Here is a 19,918-nt window from a genome sequence, read left to right as displayed (position 1 = left end):
GCTGCCATGGCCTCTTGTTGCCTGGCGTGGTGGGCCCAACTTTTGATCAAACGGTCCTTTAGGGTCTTTAGCTTAAACCGCCTATACGCTCTGCAGTTTACCTCGTGGTGGTCCCTCGGCAAGCAGAGGTTACACGTGGCATGTCTGTCAACCCAAGGGTACTTGCGGTTGCACTTGGGGCAAAATTGGAAAGGGGTACCCTCCATACACACCCTGTGGCAGCGGGCTAGTGTGTGTAGGAATATATAAGAAAATGTACTATATATATATATATATATATATATATATATATATATATATATATATATATATATATATATATATATATAGTAGAGTATGCACCACCCCCCACTCTCCCTACTTGCAGGACCGAGGCCAGAGGCCTTCCAAGGCCCGGGCCGAGGACAGAGGTGTTCCGAGGCCCAAGTCCGTCATGCAGCTCTCGACGGTTGTTTTCTTCTCCGGGCCGGCGTTGAGTGTCGAAGTTCAGTGACTCGACGTTGGGGTGAAGAAAATGGGGAAATATTAAGACATTTAGCAAAATTATGGCTAAGGCCAGGGAACTCCGCAGGACGCTTCTGACCAGTATGGAGGAAAAAAACAATCTGAGGGTCCTAGACGGGTGAGGGATCATGGGTACATTGGACGTCACACTAGGGATAGTATTACTGGCACGCCCTGTGTCGACGCCCATTTTCAAGTTTCGAAAAACAAACTAATACTCTGCAGCTTCCACTAGATGTCGGCCTATGCACAGCATGTGATCTAACCAGATTCCACAAGCCTCAGAAATATATATGTATATAGTCTTTCCACTGAACTGTTATCAGTGAGGTGAGCCGCACTCTCTGTAGTCGCTAACAAAAGTCAGGATCCACTTTCAATTCTGAAACATTCTTCCTTTATTAATTTTGAAGTTCCAGAAACACGAACAAAATGGCAAAATATAAAAAGTTTTTCAACATAAAAAATTCTGATGCTCCCATGGTGTGGCAAATACCCTGGCGTTGATGCGTTTCGCGGCTTGCTTGCCGCTTGTTCGCTACCAACTGCCCGTTTCCCCAGTGCACATTAAAATATCTGGTGAGTTTCACAAAAGTAAAAAAGATAGAAAGAGGACTATTGTTTTGCCCAAGCCAGTTTTGTGTCTGTGTTTGGGCGGCCATTACTGAATAGTTTTTACTGAATAGTTGTTTGCATTGGTATTTGCCATTATAAACATAAATTCTTAGGCTTTATTATCATCACTCCTTACATGTTATGGTCGTTAAAGTGCTTAGTGCATTACCATAAGACTTTTGTTGACCGCATAGTGCCTTACACATGCTTAATATCTACTATAGCATCAAAAGTAACGCGGTGAAAAGTAATCATCGCACTTCCTTATTCCTGCCTACCGACCACATTGTCTCATCTATATTAGACCAGCGAAAGTGCATATTGCTTCGTTATTGGCAATATTCTTATCTACATCAACAACCATTTATAAAGTGCATAGTGCATAGTTAAATAGCAGCAATTTTTTCTCTGAATTAAACCAGAATAAGTGCACAGTGCTTCAGTATTATCAGCATTTTTGTATGTAAACCAACATTTGTAAAGTGCGTAGTGCATAATTACTGGTAGCAATTCATCTATGTAAACATTCCAAATATCAAGTGCAAAATATATTCTTTAAAAAAGTTATTATTTCACAATAACCAATGCCTTTATGGCCACCACTGCATCTTAATCCACAGACAATGTTGAGCATTCAGTACTTTAATGGCCTTCCTCATTATTTCCACCTATCCAAATAAACACCATAAAATCAACTACCGGAATCACAACCTAAGTACTGAGTGTAGAAAACAAATGCCCAAAGAGGAGAAAATATGCAAATCAACAATATAGAAGAAGGAAGAAAAAGAAAGTTAAAAGTGCAGCAAGGAATTATTCAGAATAAAACATTCTAGTTGAGGCACAACTCATCGGTCATTTGTAAATGAGGTGTCATTACTCAAACTTTACAGGGCTGTGGAAGGGTGGAGATGACAGTTGACAGTTTTGGGTCTTTCTCATCTATGCCACTTGCAATCATATCGATGGTTTCATTGTCCTAGGAAAACGTAAAGTTCCTCGTCAGTATTGTGCCCCTTCGGTTGTTTGCTCTCAAAGTATAAAATACAGCGTGTCTCTTTTTGACTTTGTTAAAGGGACTTTATGGTTAAGTTGCACTAATAAAAACCTGTGAAATTCAATAAAAAAACATTGTTATGACATTTGTGATGTCATCTTTGATGTCCTGGGTGTTAGTCTTAGCAGTGCACGGTGGTGGCACAAGTTATGGTTGCTTAGCTTACCATAACTGGCGAATATGAGGTTTTTCGGTTTTACTTGTAACCATAACATCCCTTTAACAACGTTTTTTCACTGAATTTGATAGGTTTTTAATAGTGCAACTTAACCATCATGTCCCTTTAACAAAGCTTTTTCAGTAAATTTTATAGGTTTTTATTAATGCAACTTAACCATAAAGTCCCTTTAACCAAGTTATTTCAGTGAATTGTATAGGTTTTTATTGGTGCAACTTAACCATAGCTTCTCTTTAACAAAGTTTTTTTCAGAGAATTCCATGGGTTTTTACCAGTGCATGCTATTTTGCTACAACTTACTATCATATTTACCCCAATATAGCAATGTGTTTGTCCAATTTACTTTCACCTTAAAACACTGCCATTTCCCACCTTCTAGCATAATTTTTAACACTTCTATACTTCTTCCACTGTTTTTGCTTCCGTTGACGTCCGTGAACATATGACATTGTGGAACTTCCGGAAAGTGCCAAGTGACCATGAGCTTGCGAGCGGCATGGTGACGTGTCCATGAACGCACTTGCGCTTCACGTTAGGGTCCTTGCTTCGAGGACAGTTCTGAACTGCATTTTCTACTGATCTAGGAACTTTCAAGCTCAAAATGTATCCTTGCATAGCTCCTACACCTAATTCTTACTCATTATCCATTAACAATCTAGTACAAAGCACATTCTTGGAAGAAGATTAGCAAAAATGCCATTTATCTTAAAAATGGCATCAGCTATTGCCATCCCTCCTCCCCAAGAGCCACCACCACAACCAGCTGGAGGACCCGCACAACAAAAAAAGCACAGTATTTCCCAAAGACAATGAAGATGAGGTAGAGGAGGTGCACAGTTCTAGAACCCAGAGAGAATCAAGGGTGTGGCAGTTCTTTACCACTGTTGGGAATGTACCAAAGGCTAAAGCTACAAAAGTGAAAAGCAGAGAGTCCAACTTTGTACTCAGTCGCAGACTACCTGGACATTAATCCTACGGGACCACCTCCATGCACCGCCACACCAAATCCAACTACCACAATGCTCTCAGGAAGATCGTTCCTTTCCTAACAAGTAGTAGGCTGTCTTCCTCCACATCATCTTCCTCAACCAATACCGTAACCACACAGCCTACTTCTGTGGGACTCAAAATCCCACCAGCTTCCTTGCAAGAATAAAAGAGGCTGTTGATCCATACCTTTGGAAGACAACATTCCTCTGTATATACTTCAACACACCACTCTACAGGGGGTAGCAATTTCGATGTGCATTTGTAGCTGTAACCAAGGAGTATGAGAAACACTGCCCACTACCTTAGAAGTATCACGCGCAACATCTTCCCCTGTCCACCTGCCCCTCCATATTAGTGCTTGTTGCCCCTTTCCTCATTTCCCTCCTCACCTTACCTTCTAACCTTTCCTGCAAACTTTGTTTTTTAAAACAAAAGAAAGGTTCCTTTAGAAACTGCCTTTCACAGTAAAAAATAGAACTAAAAAAAAATCTTACAGACTTCATCTACTTTACGTTTCTCAGTAAAGAACATAGAAGCAATACGTTTTTCCAACATTTCCATTAGCATTTTGTGTTATGCTAATGGGAATAATGTGATGTTCATCCCCAGTTTCAGGGATCAGAACGAGGGTTAACGGCCCGGCAGCCCAAGTTATCGGCCCAAACGGAGGGTGTCTGTGTGTGCCCTGATGCCTGCGGGCTTCGGCGCGTTATAAATAAATAAATAAATAAATAAATAAATAACGAGGGCTTCAGACCATTATCCTCCATTGCAGCCACTGCAATGGGGGATAAAGGCCATTAGCACCTCAGGTGCCCAAAGCGGGAACCCGGGGAGCAAAAAATTTGATTTTTTTTTTTCTACGTCCCGGTGTAGGAAGGAAAATCATTTCCAAGATGGCCACCATGGAAAGAGAAGGCTGGGCTCCATACAGAGCCCCTCTTCCCTTTCGATGGCAGCCTACAGAAACCTATGACCATATTACCACAAGCACAGTTTTTTTTCCCTTTCACACCTATCCTACTTTCGAATAACTTTACCACATAGCCGGTCCCAGGTGGACATGGCCACTTTAGCCCCATTTTCCGTAACTCGCAGTTATGGCCAGAAGGCAGATTGTCCGGGTCATGACCTTATACCATGACACAGACAATCTGGCCACTGCTCATGGCGACAGGCTATACCCCAGTCACCAAAGGTATATCACTATTTTTTGTACCTACATTATGGCATTTGTTGAAAAATAAAACACAGGCACATTTGCGAAACCATGCTTTAAGGTCCTCGCCAATTCTCCTTACATGAGTTTGCTTGAAATCCGCCCATGTTTTATATTTTCAAATGTGGCAACATGTAGGTACATACAATAGTAATATAACTCAGCCCCCACTTGACAAAATCCATTCAGTCTTTACACAAACATTGAAGGTTGGGTCTATAATCTTTCTCAAAACTTTTGTCTGCATTCGTCAAACGGCAACAAAGTTATAAGCCATCTAAAAATATTGAGACCCCCCTCTAATTTTGCACCCACTTGACAGAATCCAACCAAACTTCGCAAAACCATTCAGAATTAGGTCTAGAATGCAATTTCAAAATTACATGCAGTTTCATTGAGTGGTGCCAAAGTTATATGCCATCCAAAAACTGTTTTTCACCAACCCTGTAATGCAGAAATAGGCACAGGTGTCCTAGGACATCTGAAGTGTCCGTGGACACCACAGAACTGTGGTAGGACATCTGGAGTGTCCACGAACTTCAGGGATGGGAAACACCAGTTTTTTTGGCTTCCTATGGCCATATCCCATCCCAGCCTCATCACCCCCACCTCCCCAGAGATTGTTTGTTGAGTTTGACAAGTGCAATATTGGTTTATTTTTCCACATGCAGTGTCCGCGGACAAGGGCAAAACTCTGCAAATCCAACATGGCAGGCGTTTGAAGAAAATGGACGCATTTCATGCTTTTCCCCATCCAATCAGCGGGCGTGCCTGATGTCCGCAGACTTCACGTCGCCCGATGGGCCAATCAAATGACTGTCCGCAGACCGAACAAGGAAATGGGTCTGCGGACAGAACCCAGATAGCACACATTTTTTTAACTTACATTTAGCCCGTTTTAAAGAAACCTACTGGACGGATTTACAACAAATTTACTAAAGCACGCTTTCGGGACCATTCCCACCATGTGCCGTAACCCGGTTGCCAAGACCTTCTCGTGCCCCCACCCATAAGCCTGCTCACTCCTGTACCTTCTGGGATCTTCTTGCCGTGCTCTGGTCTCTCCTGGGGTCTGCACTGGACATGTCTTGGTGTTCAGCGTCTTCCAACAGCTTCTGGTGCGCTGTGGCGGCTCAGCAGCCTTTGGTTCCTTGCAGTATCAGCACCTGTTACGGACTGCGTGGTCCACCTCTTCCTGGAAGTCATGCCACTGCCTCACCACCTTCCTGCAGGGTCTTGCGTCAGACCTGTGAGAGACAAGTCTCCTCCACAGACGGCGTCCCAGTCTCCAGCCCTTTGAATCTCCCATGATAAACGGCTTCTATGAACGCTGTTGCTCTGGGAACGACTTGACCTCGTGTCAAGTTCCTCTTCAGTTTTTAATGTCCGTACAGGTAAGTGCTCTTCCTGCATCCATGCATCCTCTTTGAGTCAATACCTGCCTCCCAGGTATTCTTTGTCTCAGTACTGGAGTCAGTAAACGGTATAATGCTGCAATAGCAAATGGAAGTGCTAGCATGTGGAGGTTGGTTAGAAGATGGTAAAGGATTTGGCAAGGTTAGGTTGGGGATTTAGTGCCTAATTCTACCCAGGTGGTGTTCTTTGTCCTCAGGGGTGTTCCCTCCCCATGAGATCCTCCTGCATGTTACCACTCCCAAGGGGACTGTAGGTTAGCGTGCGCAGATCTATGTGATCACTGCGCAAATAAAATACAGAATCGAAATTGTAGATTTCTTTTCACACATTTCAACACAAAAATATACAGGGGGAGATGCCCGGTTCAACCCCCCCACCCCCTGACCCCCCCGATACACTCCCAAAATTATGCGATGATACCGCAGCTGCAACTCCCTGGCCTCATGGAAAGTCCTGACTGGGGAGAAGTGACGCAAACCGAAGGATCGTCACAGTACCTTCATATCTATGCATCTTATTATGCGCACCATAAGGAATACAGAGGTTGTTGGACAACCTTCCTCCTGACTGAAAGACCAGGTTCTCAGTTGAAAATAAATCTCCTGATTTGTGGCAGAATTACGTAATTTCTATTAGTCCTCTTTCAATTACAATTACGTCAGTCGATAAGGTGAATAAAATATTCCCCTTTATCTGCTCAATGCAAAGAAATGGCATCCAGATATCTACAGATTTGAACCACAGCAAATCCTAGCTAAAGAAGTCAGAGAAGTTTGGTTTATTGTCATACCCTTTGACCATCTCCCAAGAAGCAGAGTAGGGATAAGTGAATGAGATAGGAAAACAAAAGTCTTACCTTACTTAAAAACATAGCCAAGTACCGATGCAACGGCAAGTGAAAAGTAACTTGGTTGGGAGCAGGCTGGAAAAAACAAAAAACAAAAATGTACAGTTATTAAACCGTTACAAAAAATCAGAAAGTCCAACAGCAGTCAAGAGACTACAAAAGTACATACCTCATCTATGAAGTTGATGGCATCAAACCAATCTTGAAGTGCTTCAAGACAAAATCTGACAACATTTCGTGTGTAGTCCTGTGTCTCCTGTGGGGAAAAGAAATACTAGCGCATGAAAAAAAATTGCACATTGCTCCAAAGTCCAATTTAGCCAAACAGGCATCAGTAGCACTAGGGAAATTAAAACATTACATATTAAAATAAGTGTACTACACAATGTAGAAGTTCAATCTCAGTCAGAAGCAAAGTAGCAAAGGGGTGAAGGTGAGGGCATAGGTGGTTTAGTTCAAAGCCGAGCTGCAGACTGTTTTGTTTCACATGTGTTACTCAAGGTTTCACGATGATCCCTAATAAGGGTGAAACCAAGTATGTAGTTGTCTGCAGCCTTGAGAAATGTCTATTTAGGGTTGATAAATCTATGTATAAAGTATTGCTGCCCTGTGAGACAGACAATTTTCTGGAGCAAAACCATTGCATTTGGACTCATTTGCATACCCACAATGCCTTGTTGACGGGGTTCTGGATGGATTTATGGGATCAGTGCGTTGCTGAAAATGCAGATTAAGAAAAATGCTGAATACAAAAGTGGCGAGGTGAAGTGATCACATAGATCACTTTTGCCCACATCCCCATACCCTCTTACCCTTTTTCTGTCTACTTACCTTTCGGCGGCACAAATCTGTGTGTGCCGCCAACTCCCCTCTATCCATGCGGCATCGATTCCCTTTCACTAACATGAGTCGGAACTGGCGCCGCAGTGTCTTTTTTTTTTTTTACTTTGTCTCCCCTAGCCCCGCTATCCATGTAATGGAAGAGGGGGACATCCCCACAACCCATTACACCGAACAAGGGGAGCGGGGTACACCACTACGACCATGCTCCACTTGTTCGGTGTAATGGGATTCTGATTTTTTTCGTTGCCCCGAATGTGCAGTAAACACACATTCAGCATTTATCATATCGACATTTTGGGCCGATACCGTTGTGAATTGGAGGTGAACTTCCGGCAATGGTTATTAGGTGGCGCTGTGGCATGAGTGACTTAGCTAAAATGTATTATTCTACTTTCACATATCAGTTGAAAGAGTTTCTTTTAAAAGCCTTTTTAAAGCACAAGTGCGATTTAACTTGACTAAGGTATAATCTGTTCAGACCTAGTGGGGCAAGTTGACAGAACTCCCCACCTTGTGGTGTCGGAGTGCGGAGGGGCAAGGGACTGATGTTTCGGCCATTACATCCAAGGTGAACAGAGTTAGGTGTAAGAGAAGAGAAAATAGTTCCCACTGGCAACAGGACTAGCAGACCACTTGCTGTCAGGAACAGAGGCAAGCTCTGGAATGCCGTGGAGCTCTGCCAGAGACCAATAGTAATCCCATGATGGTGTCACTACTGCAGAGCACTACTAACAGAACTGTATTGTTAGTGGCATGCCGATTATATATCAACCAATCAAAAGGGCAAATATTACAAATCAAGCTTATTGTCCGAGATCATGAAACAATTAGAAAGCAAGAACTCTGTAACCCTATCCTGGGCCGTGTCAAGCGAGCCCACTCTGAGATAGAAGTATAAAACGGGTAGAGAATCCTGAAAGTTGGGAGAAGAAAGGAAAGGCGCAGATATGAGCTGTGTTATATCTCGATAGAAGGGGAAACCACTATCTGTGCCGAGATATTTAGCATTTGGAAAGATGCAAAGCAGATCCTGGACTACCAGAAATCTAAAAATCTGAACCCCGGGCAAAGCAAACATTTTGAAGAAAACCCTGGTGGGAGGTCCTGAAAAATAAAGTCCGGACCCAAGAAAAGGCCTGAGGAGTTGGCCTTTGCGTTAAGAGGAGTACCACTGGAAGGAGGAAGAAGACCATATTGGCTGGCTGAAAGGGACACTTAATGAGTTGGGGAGGTGGATAACCATTCAGCCTAAACCAAGGTTTGGGGGATGCCTGCTATGAATACTGAAGAAATTCAAATTCTGGAGAGACCTGATGAGAATCCCGATAGAAACCAAAGGTCATGGTGAGATATGTCTTGACTACAGAAAGAACACAAGATCTGGGAGACACCTACTGTTAATGCTGAGAAAGCCCAATGATTGCGAGAGGGCTGCTGTAAATACTGAAGGATATCCAATGTCTGGAAGAAACCTGCTGACCACAATGAGAGAAAAGCAGGGCCTTGGAGAGACATGTGGAGAACCCTGAAAGAACCCAAAGTCTGTGAAAGACCTGCTGGGAATACTGACAGAAACGAAAGGTCGAGAAGAGACCTGCTGGGTGTTATTGAGAAACCCATGGGTTCTCAAATAAGAACCTAGAATGGAAAGTTGCGAGGCTGGGGAGAAGCCTGGACCCAGAGTGCTGGAAAACCTGAATGCTGAGAGAGGATTTCTGAGATAAGGAGTAAGCAAAGAGGCCTGATGGAGGGTATAGACTGTGGTTCACTCCTGCAAGAAACTTCCTAGGGGAATACTTTTGTTTTGTTGTGTTATATTAGAGTCAGACATTAGAGACTAGGTTAATGACTAGGCAGATGGGGAGCAGGTGCAAGTGGATCTAGGTCACCTGGCCTAAGCCCCGCCCACCTGGCACTTCCAGGTTGCCGCTCTTTTTCCCCACTTAGCAAGCCCCGGCCACCTGGTGCCTTCCTGTTTGCTGCTCTTTTTCCCTCCTTAAGGAGCCCTCAAGACTCTTTTCCTTTCCAGATGGGGAGCAGGTGGATCTAGGTCACCTGGTCTAAGCACCAGCCACATTCTTAGCCCTGCCTCTTCCTTCCTGCTCTTAATTCTTACATCCAGGGCGTCCCTCGCCCGGGCATCCGAAGCGAAGGGCTGACGAAGAAAAGGCCAATTCCTGTTTAAACCTGTAAGGACCTAGAGGACCCAGGGCCCGACCCCCTTCTCAAACAGCAGGTAAGCATGCACTAACATGTGTTTACTCCCTCTGTCCCCACAGGCCATCCCCACCCCCTCTGATCCCCCTGTGTTGTTCCCTTGTTCCCCCCCTTCTTTCTTGCACACAGGTATTGCCTGTTTTGCTTGATTCTTCTACCATGCCCCCCCCTCCCCTCTCCATCCTACTTCTGCAGGAGTCTGTCCTGATACATTCTGATTTTACCATCACCATCTTGTGGCCAATGCTGGATTTGACTTGTATGGACTTCATTGATTCACGGTGTGTCATCCTTTCTCAGCTCTCATGCTGGACTTCCTTTGTATCTTGTACTCATGGTGGCCCTGAATCATGAGGTTCCCATTTTCATCTTGTATCCTGGCTTACATCATTATGTGTTACTATTGACTTCTGCAATTGTATTTGCTCTCCCCTCTTGCTTCTCCGCTCTTTTTGACTGATTACTCTCTGCTCTCTCGTCTCCCTTTCTCCCTTTTCCTATCCCCTCCCACCTCGCCTTACTTGTCCCCATCCACCCCCTCCAGCACCATCTGAAATTTCATCAGGCCTAGTTCGATAGTTACTTGTTTTGTTCCTCCCCTCCCTTTCTGCACCCCTCTCCCTCACCTTTTGTTCATCTCCGGCTCTACCAGAAATGTTGTCAGGCCTAATACGGTAGTCGCCTGTCTGTTTCCATTTCCTTCCCACTCTCCCCCTCCCTTTCTTATCTATGTCTTAGCACTTGCACTATCTGCAATGTCGTCAGGCTGAATACAATAGTTAATTTCACATCCTTATTGTTCATGGCCTGTAAGAAGGTCATCGCATTTTCCCTTGTTCCCTCCCTTACCTTGAAACGCTTTGAAACACATTGTGTATAGGCGCTATATGAATAAACTATCAAACTATCATATCATCATAGACCACAACAAAAACGCCTAACTTCCCTTAACCGAAGCATTTACCTGCCTAACAAAACTAAACTAGGATACTCGTCATCAGTAGTGAAGTCTGTTACTAAAAGTCTGTCTTTCGTCCCAAAACTAAACTAGCCTGACCCTACCACTTATATTAAATAACAGAAAAAAAACAGAATGACAACCTTCTCCTGGGTTGCACTCTCAGCATAGTTCTCCCAGTTCTCCTTAACCACTTCTTGTAGCAAGTCTTCTAGTTCTTTAAAGGGGCTCCTCCAGGCCCTTCTATTTGGGTTCCTTTTCATCCTCTGAGTTTTCTCTTAATAATTCTGTCTCCTTTCTATATTGTTCTTCTCACTAAACCATACAGGTAGAGTCCTTTCTAGATCTTCACTCATCAGTCTTTTTAGGATTCTCACTCTTCTTTCAAGTTTATCAATCACTGAGACGAGTATGATTAGTCCCGATTTGTTTATAGGTTTGCCACTGACTAGGACAAGTACGATTAATCTTGCTGTGATTCTCACTCTTCTTATAATGTTGCCACTCACTGGGACTGGGTAGGATTACTCCACTCTTTATTTTCTGTTTCAGAGCATTCGTAGCTATCACTCATGCCTGTTTTCCCAGGTCTCCTGCTCTCCCCTTTTCCTGGAATGTAATGGGGCAGCATCACCAGTTCAGCATTCCTCCTTGCTTCGGTTTCATTTTTCTTCAGGATGGCTTTTCTGCTTCCTTCTGATTTCTCTGGAGAAACACTCCGGTCTCTGAATGTGGTATTATTGGCTCAGTCAGGATTCTTCATTCTCGTCCCCTGTCAGCCACCACTTCTCGCACTCGTTTTCTTCCTGGGATATGCTTCAGTCTGGTAGACCTGTGGTGGTCTGCAGTCGGCGTGCTTTTTCTATGGCACGTCGAAATTAGGGCTCTCTGTCAGACCTAGTCGAAAGTCCCTCCTAGTACTACCAGCCTCTGGACACTCCTTCTGTTGATTGCTCACTCAGCAATGCTCCTCGGGTACTGATAGGGGTACACAACAAATCAGTCTTTACACTATGTAGGTGGTGGGATAAATACCCAAATCCTGTCCACCCCACACTGCCAAGTCCCTCCAAGATTGTAAGTCCCTCCCTGAGAGGTCATCACATACCTCCTCCAGTACCAGGGCCAATTCTTGACTACAGAAGCGGTAACAGAAATAGCTATGCTAGTTCTCTGCGTCTCGTTGATCAAAGGTTCTAATTGGGCCATATTGTCCCGATGTCCAACCTCATTCAGGAAGACAGTGAAATACCAGAGTCACACTAAGAGGTTAATTGATAGCAACTTACTCTCCATTCTTCAGTGCCATACTTTTTTTACAGTGTGAATCGTGGACTCAAGCAACTATCTCTTGAAGCTTCATAGCCTTATATTACCTAGATTAGTCCCGCCGTCTAAGTGCAAGCGCAGTCTTTCATAACTCCATCTTATACCTCCTCAGGCTTGATGGAGTGGCATGGTTCTTCAGGTCCTTTGGATTGCACCTTTCATGCCTACGAATGTAGTATATATGAAAGCAATTGACCAATACTTATTTGTAAGGAGAATACCGGAATATGCACTCCGGACGGATAGTGATGAAGGGAGGCAAAAATAACCTTTCCATCACAACCTCATGGGGGCGCAATGCTGTTCTCCTGTTAGCTGTTCTGCAAATACTGATCAGAGGGACCACCTCTGGCCATGTGAGGCCTGTTTATGAATACAGCCTGGCCAGTCAGTATTTGAGAATGCCAGCACGTCTCTCCTCTTCCTCAGCAGACTGAGGATTATGGGGAAAGTGGACCTTGTTATATATCTACGATGCTGTGCAGTTCCTTCACTAGCTTCATGGTGAAGTGGGACCCACTAACACCATGTACGCTCAGAGGCGAACCAAATTGTGTTATGAAATCCTTAATTAGTAACTTTGCGGGGGGTGTGGCAAACCACGCCATGAAAAGGATGTGTTTTCACTGTGCTCCATAACAGAGCCTGAAAAAGTAGATATTCTGTGCACCCAAGAAACTAGGAATCTCTTGGGAACAGACCTGCAGCATCACAAAACCACCTGAGAGCTCCCTGAATCCTGATAGGGCTACAAAAAGGTCAGAGAAGCGAGGACATCGAAGAGAAGCGCCATGGCCAGAGAACTCCAAGATGGCCAGGGCTCCTTGCTGAGCTAAGAAGCGGAGGCGTTCACCCGTCCTGAAGAAGAAAGAGTGCCGCCTTGAAGCCTCGCAGTGATCAAGCGCTGAGACAATGGATCCGGGCAACAGGGTATCAAAGGCCCGGCACAACAGCAGGGAAGGGGGTTCCGACGGACTCAAAGGGAAAAGGAGAGCGGCGTGTGGATGATCAGATGCTGGCAGTGCAGGTGATCTTGGGACCTACTTGAGGAGCGGCTCCCAACATATGGAGCGTGCGTGAACAGTGACCAGGGACCGAAAGAGATAAGCGACACTGTGCGAGGCGGCACACACATTGAGGACCCGCTGACTCCTGTCCGGGGCCTCAGAGAACTAAATAGCCGGCAAGTAAGGGGGAGGGCCCCCCCGAGAGGTGGGGGACAACCGGAGACCCCGATGGCCAGTAAGCAGGTTAATACGCACAAGGGCAGTCAGTGCTGGGTCAAGGAGCAGGCGAGCCATCAATAGACTACACCCTACAGAGCATATCGCAGCCTACGAGCGACAGAGAATACATAGACCGAGGAGATGACAATAAGGCCAGCAGTAGATCTAGGAAGAAGGCCACTACAGTATAGCTGAGATTTAGGAAGGACCGCCCTCCCTACCTCATGTTTATATCCACATACCGACCTTGCAGCAAACGCCTGGAGCAACTCCTTCCCCGAGAAGGGCTGAGCAGCTGAACTTAAGAGCACGTAGTGTCGGAAAGCATTGGGTTGGTGCCTCCTCCCCTGCCAAAGGCACAGAGGGTACCGATAGGAAAGACAGAAAAGATGAAAGCTGGGCCAATACGCCAGGCGCCGCACCACACCTGTGCAGGGTTCGAGGCCTGTAATGTGTGTATATACAAATAAAGGACTTCTGCCAGAAAGAGGGCCTGGGGGGAGAGAAGACCCCAGCGAGACCAAGCCAAACAAAGATGGAGAAGTTCGCCAAAAGAGGAGCCAGAAACAGGACTCCAAAAACACAAATGAACAGTCAACACAGGGGCCTCCGGCAAACAATGCAAATCAAGAAATATTGTAGGCAATATCGGCTCTGAGGACATCCATTGAGACCCACATAAAGGAAATAAATTGTGACGTTGGTCTCTTGCGGCAAGACGTGCGCAACCTGGCAGGCAGGATGGGGGAAACTGAAAAGAAAGTGGAAGAAGTCACCACAAAGGGATTGCCAGAGATGAACAAGTTACTCTCTTACCTGGTAACTTTCTTTCGATGGGATGGTCCGACGACATATTCCATATCGATGACAGTAATCACAACAGCTGTGCTGCTTCGGAAAATGTTCGGCGTCTGCGTCCTGCGTCGATGATGTCGATACGCCGCCCTCGAGGACCTCCTCGGACGGTCAAAGTCAATGGATGTTATAAGTAGGACGCACGACGCCCGTAGCCTCAGTTGTAGTTTTTTCCCAGAACGTGTGCCACCAGTCTTCTGCCAGTCTGACACACAAAGCCTTGCGGAAACGTAAACTGCAATCGCATACGAAATTCTGTAGTGGGGAATGTAGGGAGGGAGCGATATTGAATACGTCGTCGGACCATCCCATCGAAAGAATGTTACCAGGTAAGAGAGTAACTTGTTCTTCGAGGGAATTGGGTCCTCCAACGTATTCCATATCTATGACAGACTCCCAAAGCAGTACCAATGCAAGGAGGTGGGAAAAGAATTTAGAAAACAGAAATTTAGCATGCCCAATCAAATTGCGGAGTAAAGGACCACCTTGCCAAAGGCCAGATCCTGCCCCCGGATGGAATCGAGGGAATAGTGATGTACAAAAGTATGTACCGAAGCCCAGGTGGCTTCATCACAGATGTTACAAATAGGAACACCCCTCTGCAGGGCAGTGGAGGCAGCCGTACCCCTGGTAGAATGGGCCCGTAAACCGACCGGAGGGTCCTTACCCGCCTAGCGGTAACACTCAGAGATAGCCAAAATAATCCAGAGAGACAAAGTCTGTTTCGTCACAGCCAGTCCCAAATGCTTTCCAGCGTAACCAATGAAGAGCTGATCGTCCACTCTGAACCGGGACATGCATGAAATATAAAAGCTTAACACTATCCTAGGATCAAGCCTATGGAGCCTCTCCTCTTCCTTACCAGGATGTGGAGGAGGATAGAATGCCGGAAGAACAACCTTTTGGCCTAAATGAAATTCCGATACCACCTTCGGAAGAAAAGAAGGACAACCCTGTCCTTATGAAACACAGTGAAGGGTGGCTTAACTGAAAGTGCCTGTAACTCACTCACGCTGCGAGCGAAGTGACCGCAACTAAAAATACAGTTTTAAGAGTTAACAGTCTTAAAGGGAATGAATGCAAAGGCTCAAACGGAGCACCCATCAGAAACTTGAGAACAAGGTTCAAATCCCAACCGGGCACCTGGAAAGGCGACGGAGGGAATACATTAGTGAGCCCTTTCAGAAACTGAGAAATTAAAGGAATTTTAAAATAGGAACACTCTTCAGACGAGCGCTTAAATATGGACAGCGCCGCCAGGTAACCTTCAATGGTACCCACTTGAAGGCCCCCTGAGGGTCAAAGAAAGCAACAAAGACAGAAACATGGGAATTTCACATGCAAAAGGATCCACATTCTTAACCCTGCACCTGTTGCAGAACTTTCTCCAACGGCAACAGTACAGGGACTTTGTTGCGGGCCTTCTGGCCCAAAGCAACACCTCCATCACGTCTTCAGGGAGGTCCCAATCCTTACACCTCAACCTTTCAGAAACCAAGCGTGAAGGTTGAGGGACCTGACCTCTGGATGGAGAACCTGTCCCCCCTCCCGTGAGAGCAGATCGTCTCGGTAGGGAAGACGACGTGGAGGGCAGATGGACAAGTCGAGAATGTTAGGGAGAATTCTCTGTTTAGGCTGAATTTCCTAACCTAGTGAGTCCACCAGCAGCTTTGCTGGATTTTTGGGGTTTATTTTTTTCTCCTGCCAAGAGTGAGACTCTTTTACCCTCACTCTTGGACATGAATTGAGTGTGTTCCTTTGACTCTAGATGTGTTTAATGGGCTATGGGGTCTTTTACTCCATAGGGCTTCATGTGTTTTTGTGATGTGTGTTACACAGCACCCTCAGTGCAGTAACACAGGGGTGTCATAGTGACCCCCCAATATAGACTCCATACCCTGGGACTGACTACTGTCTCCCAGGGCATGTAAAGTCACCAAAGACTTTACTAGTCTTAAATCCTGAACAGAACCAGTACAAACGATCATATTGTGGACGTACTGGCTGGGGCAATTCGATTGCCCCAGGGTCTGTTAGTCGAGGGTGCACGTCTACGTCCCCCTGATCGAGTTTTGGCTGGTGGCAGTGGATACTACTTTTTATATTCAACCGCAAATATTTCTCTATGGGATTTTCCCATTGTTCGAGGCTATCATCTTTATTTATTTAATTACGATAGCCTCGAACATACTGCCGGTTTATTTATTTATTATTAATTCTCCGGTTGGTATTTTTTGCCAAAACTTGATTCTAAAATGGCGTTTGTGTTCTCTTCTGTGACTCCAACCCAAGTCGAGCCCTTTGTTCCACTTTTTGGTGGGCTTCTCCACAGAAGCCCTCCAAAGTGGTGCCACTCTGTCTGGGGTACTTAGGAGAGGTGGAGGGGGATTTAGGCACCTTGGACTGAGTTGCCTAGGCAACTCAAGTCGCACTCCATCCTGAATGGCCCAAGTGGTGAGCCGGCCGGCTCACCACTTAGCATGTTTGAGTGACAGCTAGGCTGAGTGAATGAGGGTTTGCTGCATTAAAGCAGAGCTTTGGGGACTGGAACTTCAGAAGTCGCCACAGGACCTAAGAATCCGACGAGGGAGAAGCTGAGCCAACCTGCCACGACGACACCACCGGTGGAGCCCTGCTGGACCGTCTCACCACTTTTCCCAACGACAGAGATGATCTCCCGCAGGAGAGTCTTCTTCCTTTGACTGGTGGGGATAACCAGTTTCACCGTCTTTTCGCCTTCCCGACGCATCTCGTGGCCGCCTTACCTGTGCCAAGCACCCCGGCAACCGGAATACCACGTTTTACCACGACCGCGAAATAAAGGGTAATAGCTTTAACCGGAAAACTCTGCGGCTGGTTTCTTCCCTGGCAGTGCAACGACCTTCATCTTTCCTCCAAGTCGAGATCTTCTCTTCCTCTGGACGACGCCGAGACTTGCACCCGCTGCCAGGAACAACTGCCACCGCTGGAGGATCCTTCCCACTTAAGGTACCGTGTTCCACCTGGCTTCCCTTGCCACCGACTGTACGGGGTAGATTTAGCCCCCGGCTTTCAACCTGGGTTAGCCTGGGACACCCTGGCTAAACTTTTCTGAGCATCTCTAAACTCTTTTCGAACTCTCTGCAAGACTTTCAAAGCCTAGTGTAACTGTGATCTTGGGCGCATTTGTGCTCTGCTCTCTCTAAGAATGGGACCAGCCTATGGACTTTGGCTCAAAAGTGACTTTTTCTCTTCTGCCTTGCTAAAGTGTTCCTAAATCTTAGAGTGGTGTATCTTCACATATTCTGCCTTTTTCCCTCCCTTTTTCATGAACTTATTGGAGTGCCATCTATAGTTAAGCGCTCACCTCTGTCTGGAAATAAGTGGTGTTAACTAAGACTTGCCTGATAAGGAATAAGGATTGTATATATCATAATAGTAACTGTGTTTAGAATGTTTTACAAATAAGAGTGCTGGAGTGTTACAAACAGTGTGTTTTTAAATAAATAATTATATACTTTGATACCAAAGCTTTGGTCAGTGTTTGCTTGTGCTACTGTGTCTGAGTGCCTATTGTGTATACTTTGCATACTGCCTAACTCTTCTTGAGGGAAGTCCGACTGCTCAGCCACAGATACCAGGTAAATCTGGGTGGTAAAGACTGCTACCAAGTGGGTTTACTGCTAACACCTGTAGTCCTAAATCTTTTGCAGTGTTCCCAAAGAGAACTGCACAGGTTTCTGCCTAACAGAGAAGGTCCGGGTACCACGTCCTCCCGGCCCACGCCGGAGCAAATGAGGATCATCTAGGAACCGAACCTCCGCAGTACTTGCGGGGTGACGGGGACTGGAGGAAACGCATACAGCAGTGGGAATGACCACTCCACCACGAACGTGTCTCCTAAGGCTCCGTTTGTAGGAAATTCCCGCGAGCAGAACCTCTCACACTTCCGGTTGACACTGGAGGCGAAGAGATCCACTTGAGGGGTCCCCCAAAGGGGGAAGATCTCCAGGAGAATCTCCTGAGCCAACTCCCACTCGTGAGAGATCGCGCTCTGCCTGCTCAGACCAATCAACCAATCGTCCAGGTAGGGGTAGACGTCTCGTTTTCGTCTCCTGCCAGATGAACTGCCGAGATCTAAACTTCCTGCTGGATTGCCCAGAACCAGAGCTGCATCGCCTCCCTGCACAGAGGAAGTGACCCTGCCCCCCCTCTTTTTGTTGAGGTAGTGCATGACCACTGTGTTGTCTGTCAGGTCAGGACATTCTTTCCTTGCACAGTCGGCAGAAAATCCTTCAGGGCTAGCCTGACGGCCCTCAGCTCCAACAGATTGATATGGAGTCTGGACTACGACGGAGACCGACGACCGCTGACTCAACTCGTTGGTATGAGCTCCCCATCCCGTGAGGGATGCGTCCGTCACGATCGTCACCTCCGGCGAGGGCAGCCAAAATGGAGCCCCCCTCATCAGATTGCCTTTGTCGGCCCACCACAGAAGGTCCTGGGCGACCGAAGACGGCACCTGAACAGGGTCCGACATCCTGCCGGAGGACTGAGACCACTAGAGCTTGAGTGTCCATTGCAAAGATTTCATCCGCAACCTGGCCTCTGGCACCAGAAGAATGCAGGATGCCATGAGGCCGAGCAGTCTCAAGAACTCGAACGCTGGGAGAGTCTGGGCAAGTTGAAACTTGTGCACCATCTGCTGAATGTGATGAGCCCTCACCTGGGGAGGAAAACGCTGCCCCAGGGGCGTGTCGAGCACTGCTCCGATGTACTGGAGCCACTGAGTTGGTGTCAAATGGGACTTCTTTAAGTTGAGGGAGAAGCCCAGCTTGTGGAGGGAGTGGCAGATGACTGACAGATGATCCAGGACTTGCTCGGGAGAGTGCACCCTGATCAACCAATCGTCCAGGTAGGGGTAGACGTGAATCCCCACTTTCCTGAGGTGCGCTGCCACCACTACCAGGAGCTTGGTGAAGATCCTCGGGGCGGAGGTCAATCCTAACAGAAGGACCCGAAACTGAAAGTGCGAGTCGCCAACCGCGAACCTCAGGTACTTCTTGTACTTTGGCTGGATCGGCACATGAAAATAAGCATCCTCGAGGTCGAGAGACACCAATCAGTCCTGAAGTTAAGCCTGGAGGACTTGAGAGAGAGTAACCATCTTGAACTTGTCCTTCCTGAGGAGTTTTTTCAAACCGCGCAAGTCCATGATGGGTCTCAATCCCCCGTCTTTCTTGGAAATCAAAAAATAAGGGGAATACCATCCCTTGTTCCTCTCCAATACAGGCACCAGTTCTATGGCGCCTTTCTCCAGCAGGGATTTCCTGCGCAAGGAGCGGATCCGGACTCTTCAAAGAAAGATTCCCCGGTGGATTGTCTTGAGGCCTCTGCCGGAAAGGAAGACAGTAGCCGTGGGTTATGATCTCCAGAACCCACACATCTGAAGTAATGGTGCGACACTCTGCAAGATGCTGCGCCAGCCTTCCCCCAACCGATGAACCATGGGACATGGCCTCATGACTGAGCTGAAGCGGCGTTGCCTGAGGGCAAAGAGGCAACAGCCTGAGTGCCCTTGGCACCTCAAGTACCTTGTTTACCACCTTTGGCACTCCTACAGTGGCCCCTTTGACTGGCAGCTCCTCTCGCTTTACCAAAGGATGAGTAATAACGAATGGAACC

General features: G+C 46.5%; 1 protein-coding gene across 5 annotated transcripts in view; it reads right to left on the bottom strand.

Moving 5' to 3' along the window:
* Positions 1–19,918, bottom strand: part of UBR3 (ubiquitin protein ligase E3 component n-recognin 3) — a 2,710,065-nt gene that overhangs the window by 2,209,913 nt on the left and 480,234 nt on the right. For all 5 annotated transcript variants that reach the window (XM_069616177.1, XM_069616176.1, XM_069616178.1 and 2 more), the window contains exons 11-12: positions 6,996–7,082; positions 6,836–6,901 (exon numbers count right to left, since the gene is read on the bottom strand). In XM_069616177.1, coding sequence (XP_069472278.1) covers positions 6,836–6,901; positions 6,996–7,082 — 153 coding nt within the window. The remainder of the gene's footprint in view (positions 1–6,835; positions 6,902–6,995; positions 7,083–19,918) is intronic.

Source organism: Ambystoma mexicanum, chromosome 9 (assembly GCF_040938575.1).
Source record: "Ambystoma mexicanum isolate Mex_15411 chromosome 9, UKY_AmexF1_1, whole genome shotgun sequence".
NCBI classification, from domain to species: Eukaryota; Metazoa; Chordata; class Amphibia; order Caudata; family Ambystomatidae; genus Ambystoma; species Ambystoma mexicanum.
The sequence above is the reverse complement of the archived record's forward strand: the minus strand, read 5'-3'. Positions and strand labels throughout refer to the sequence as shown.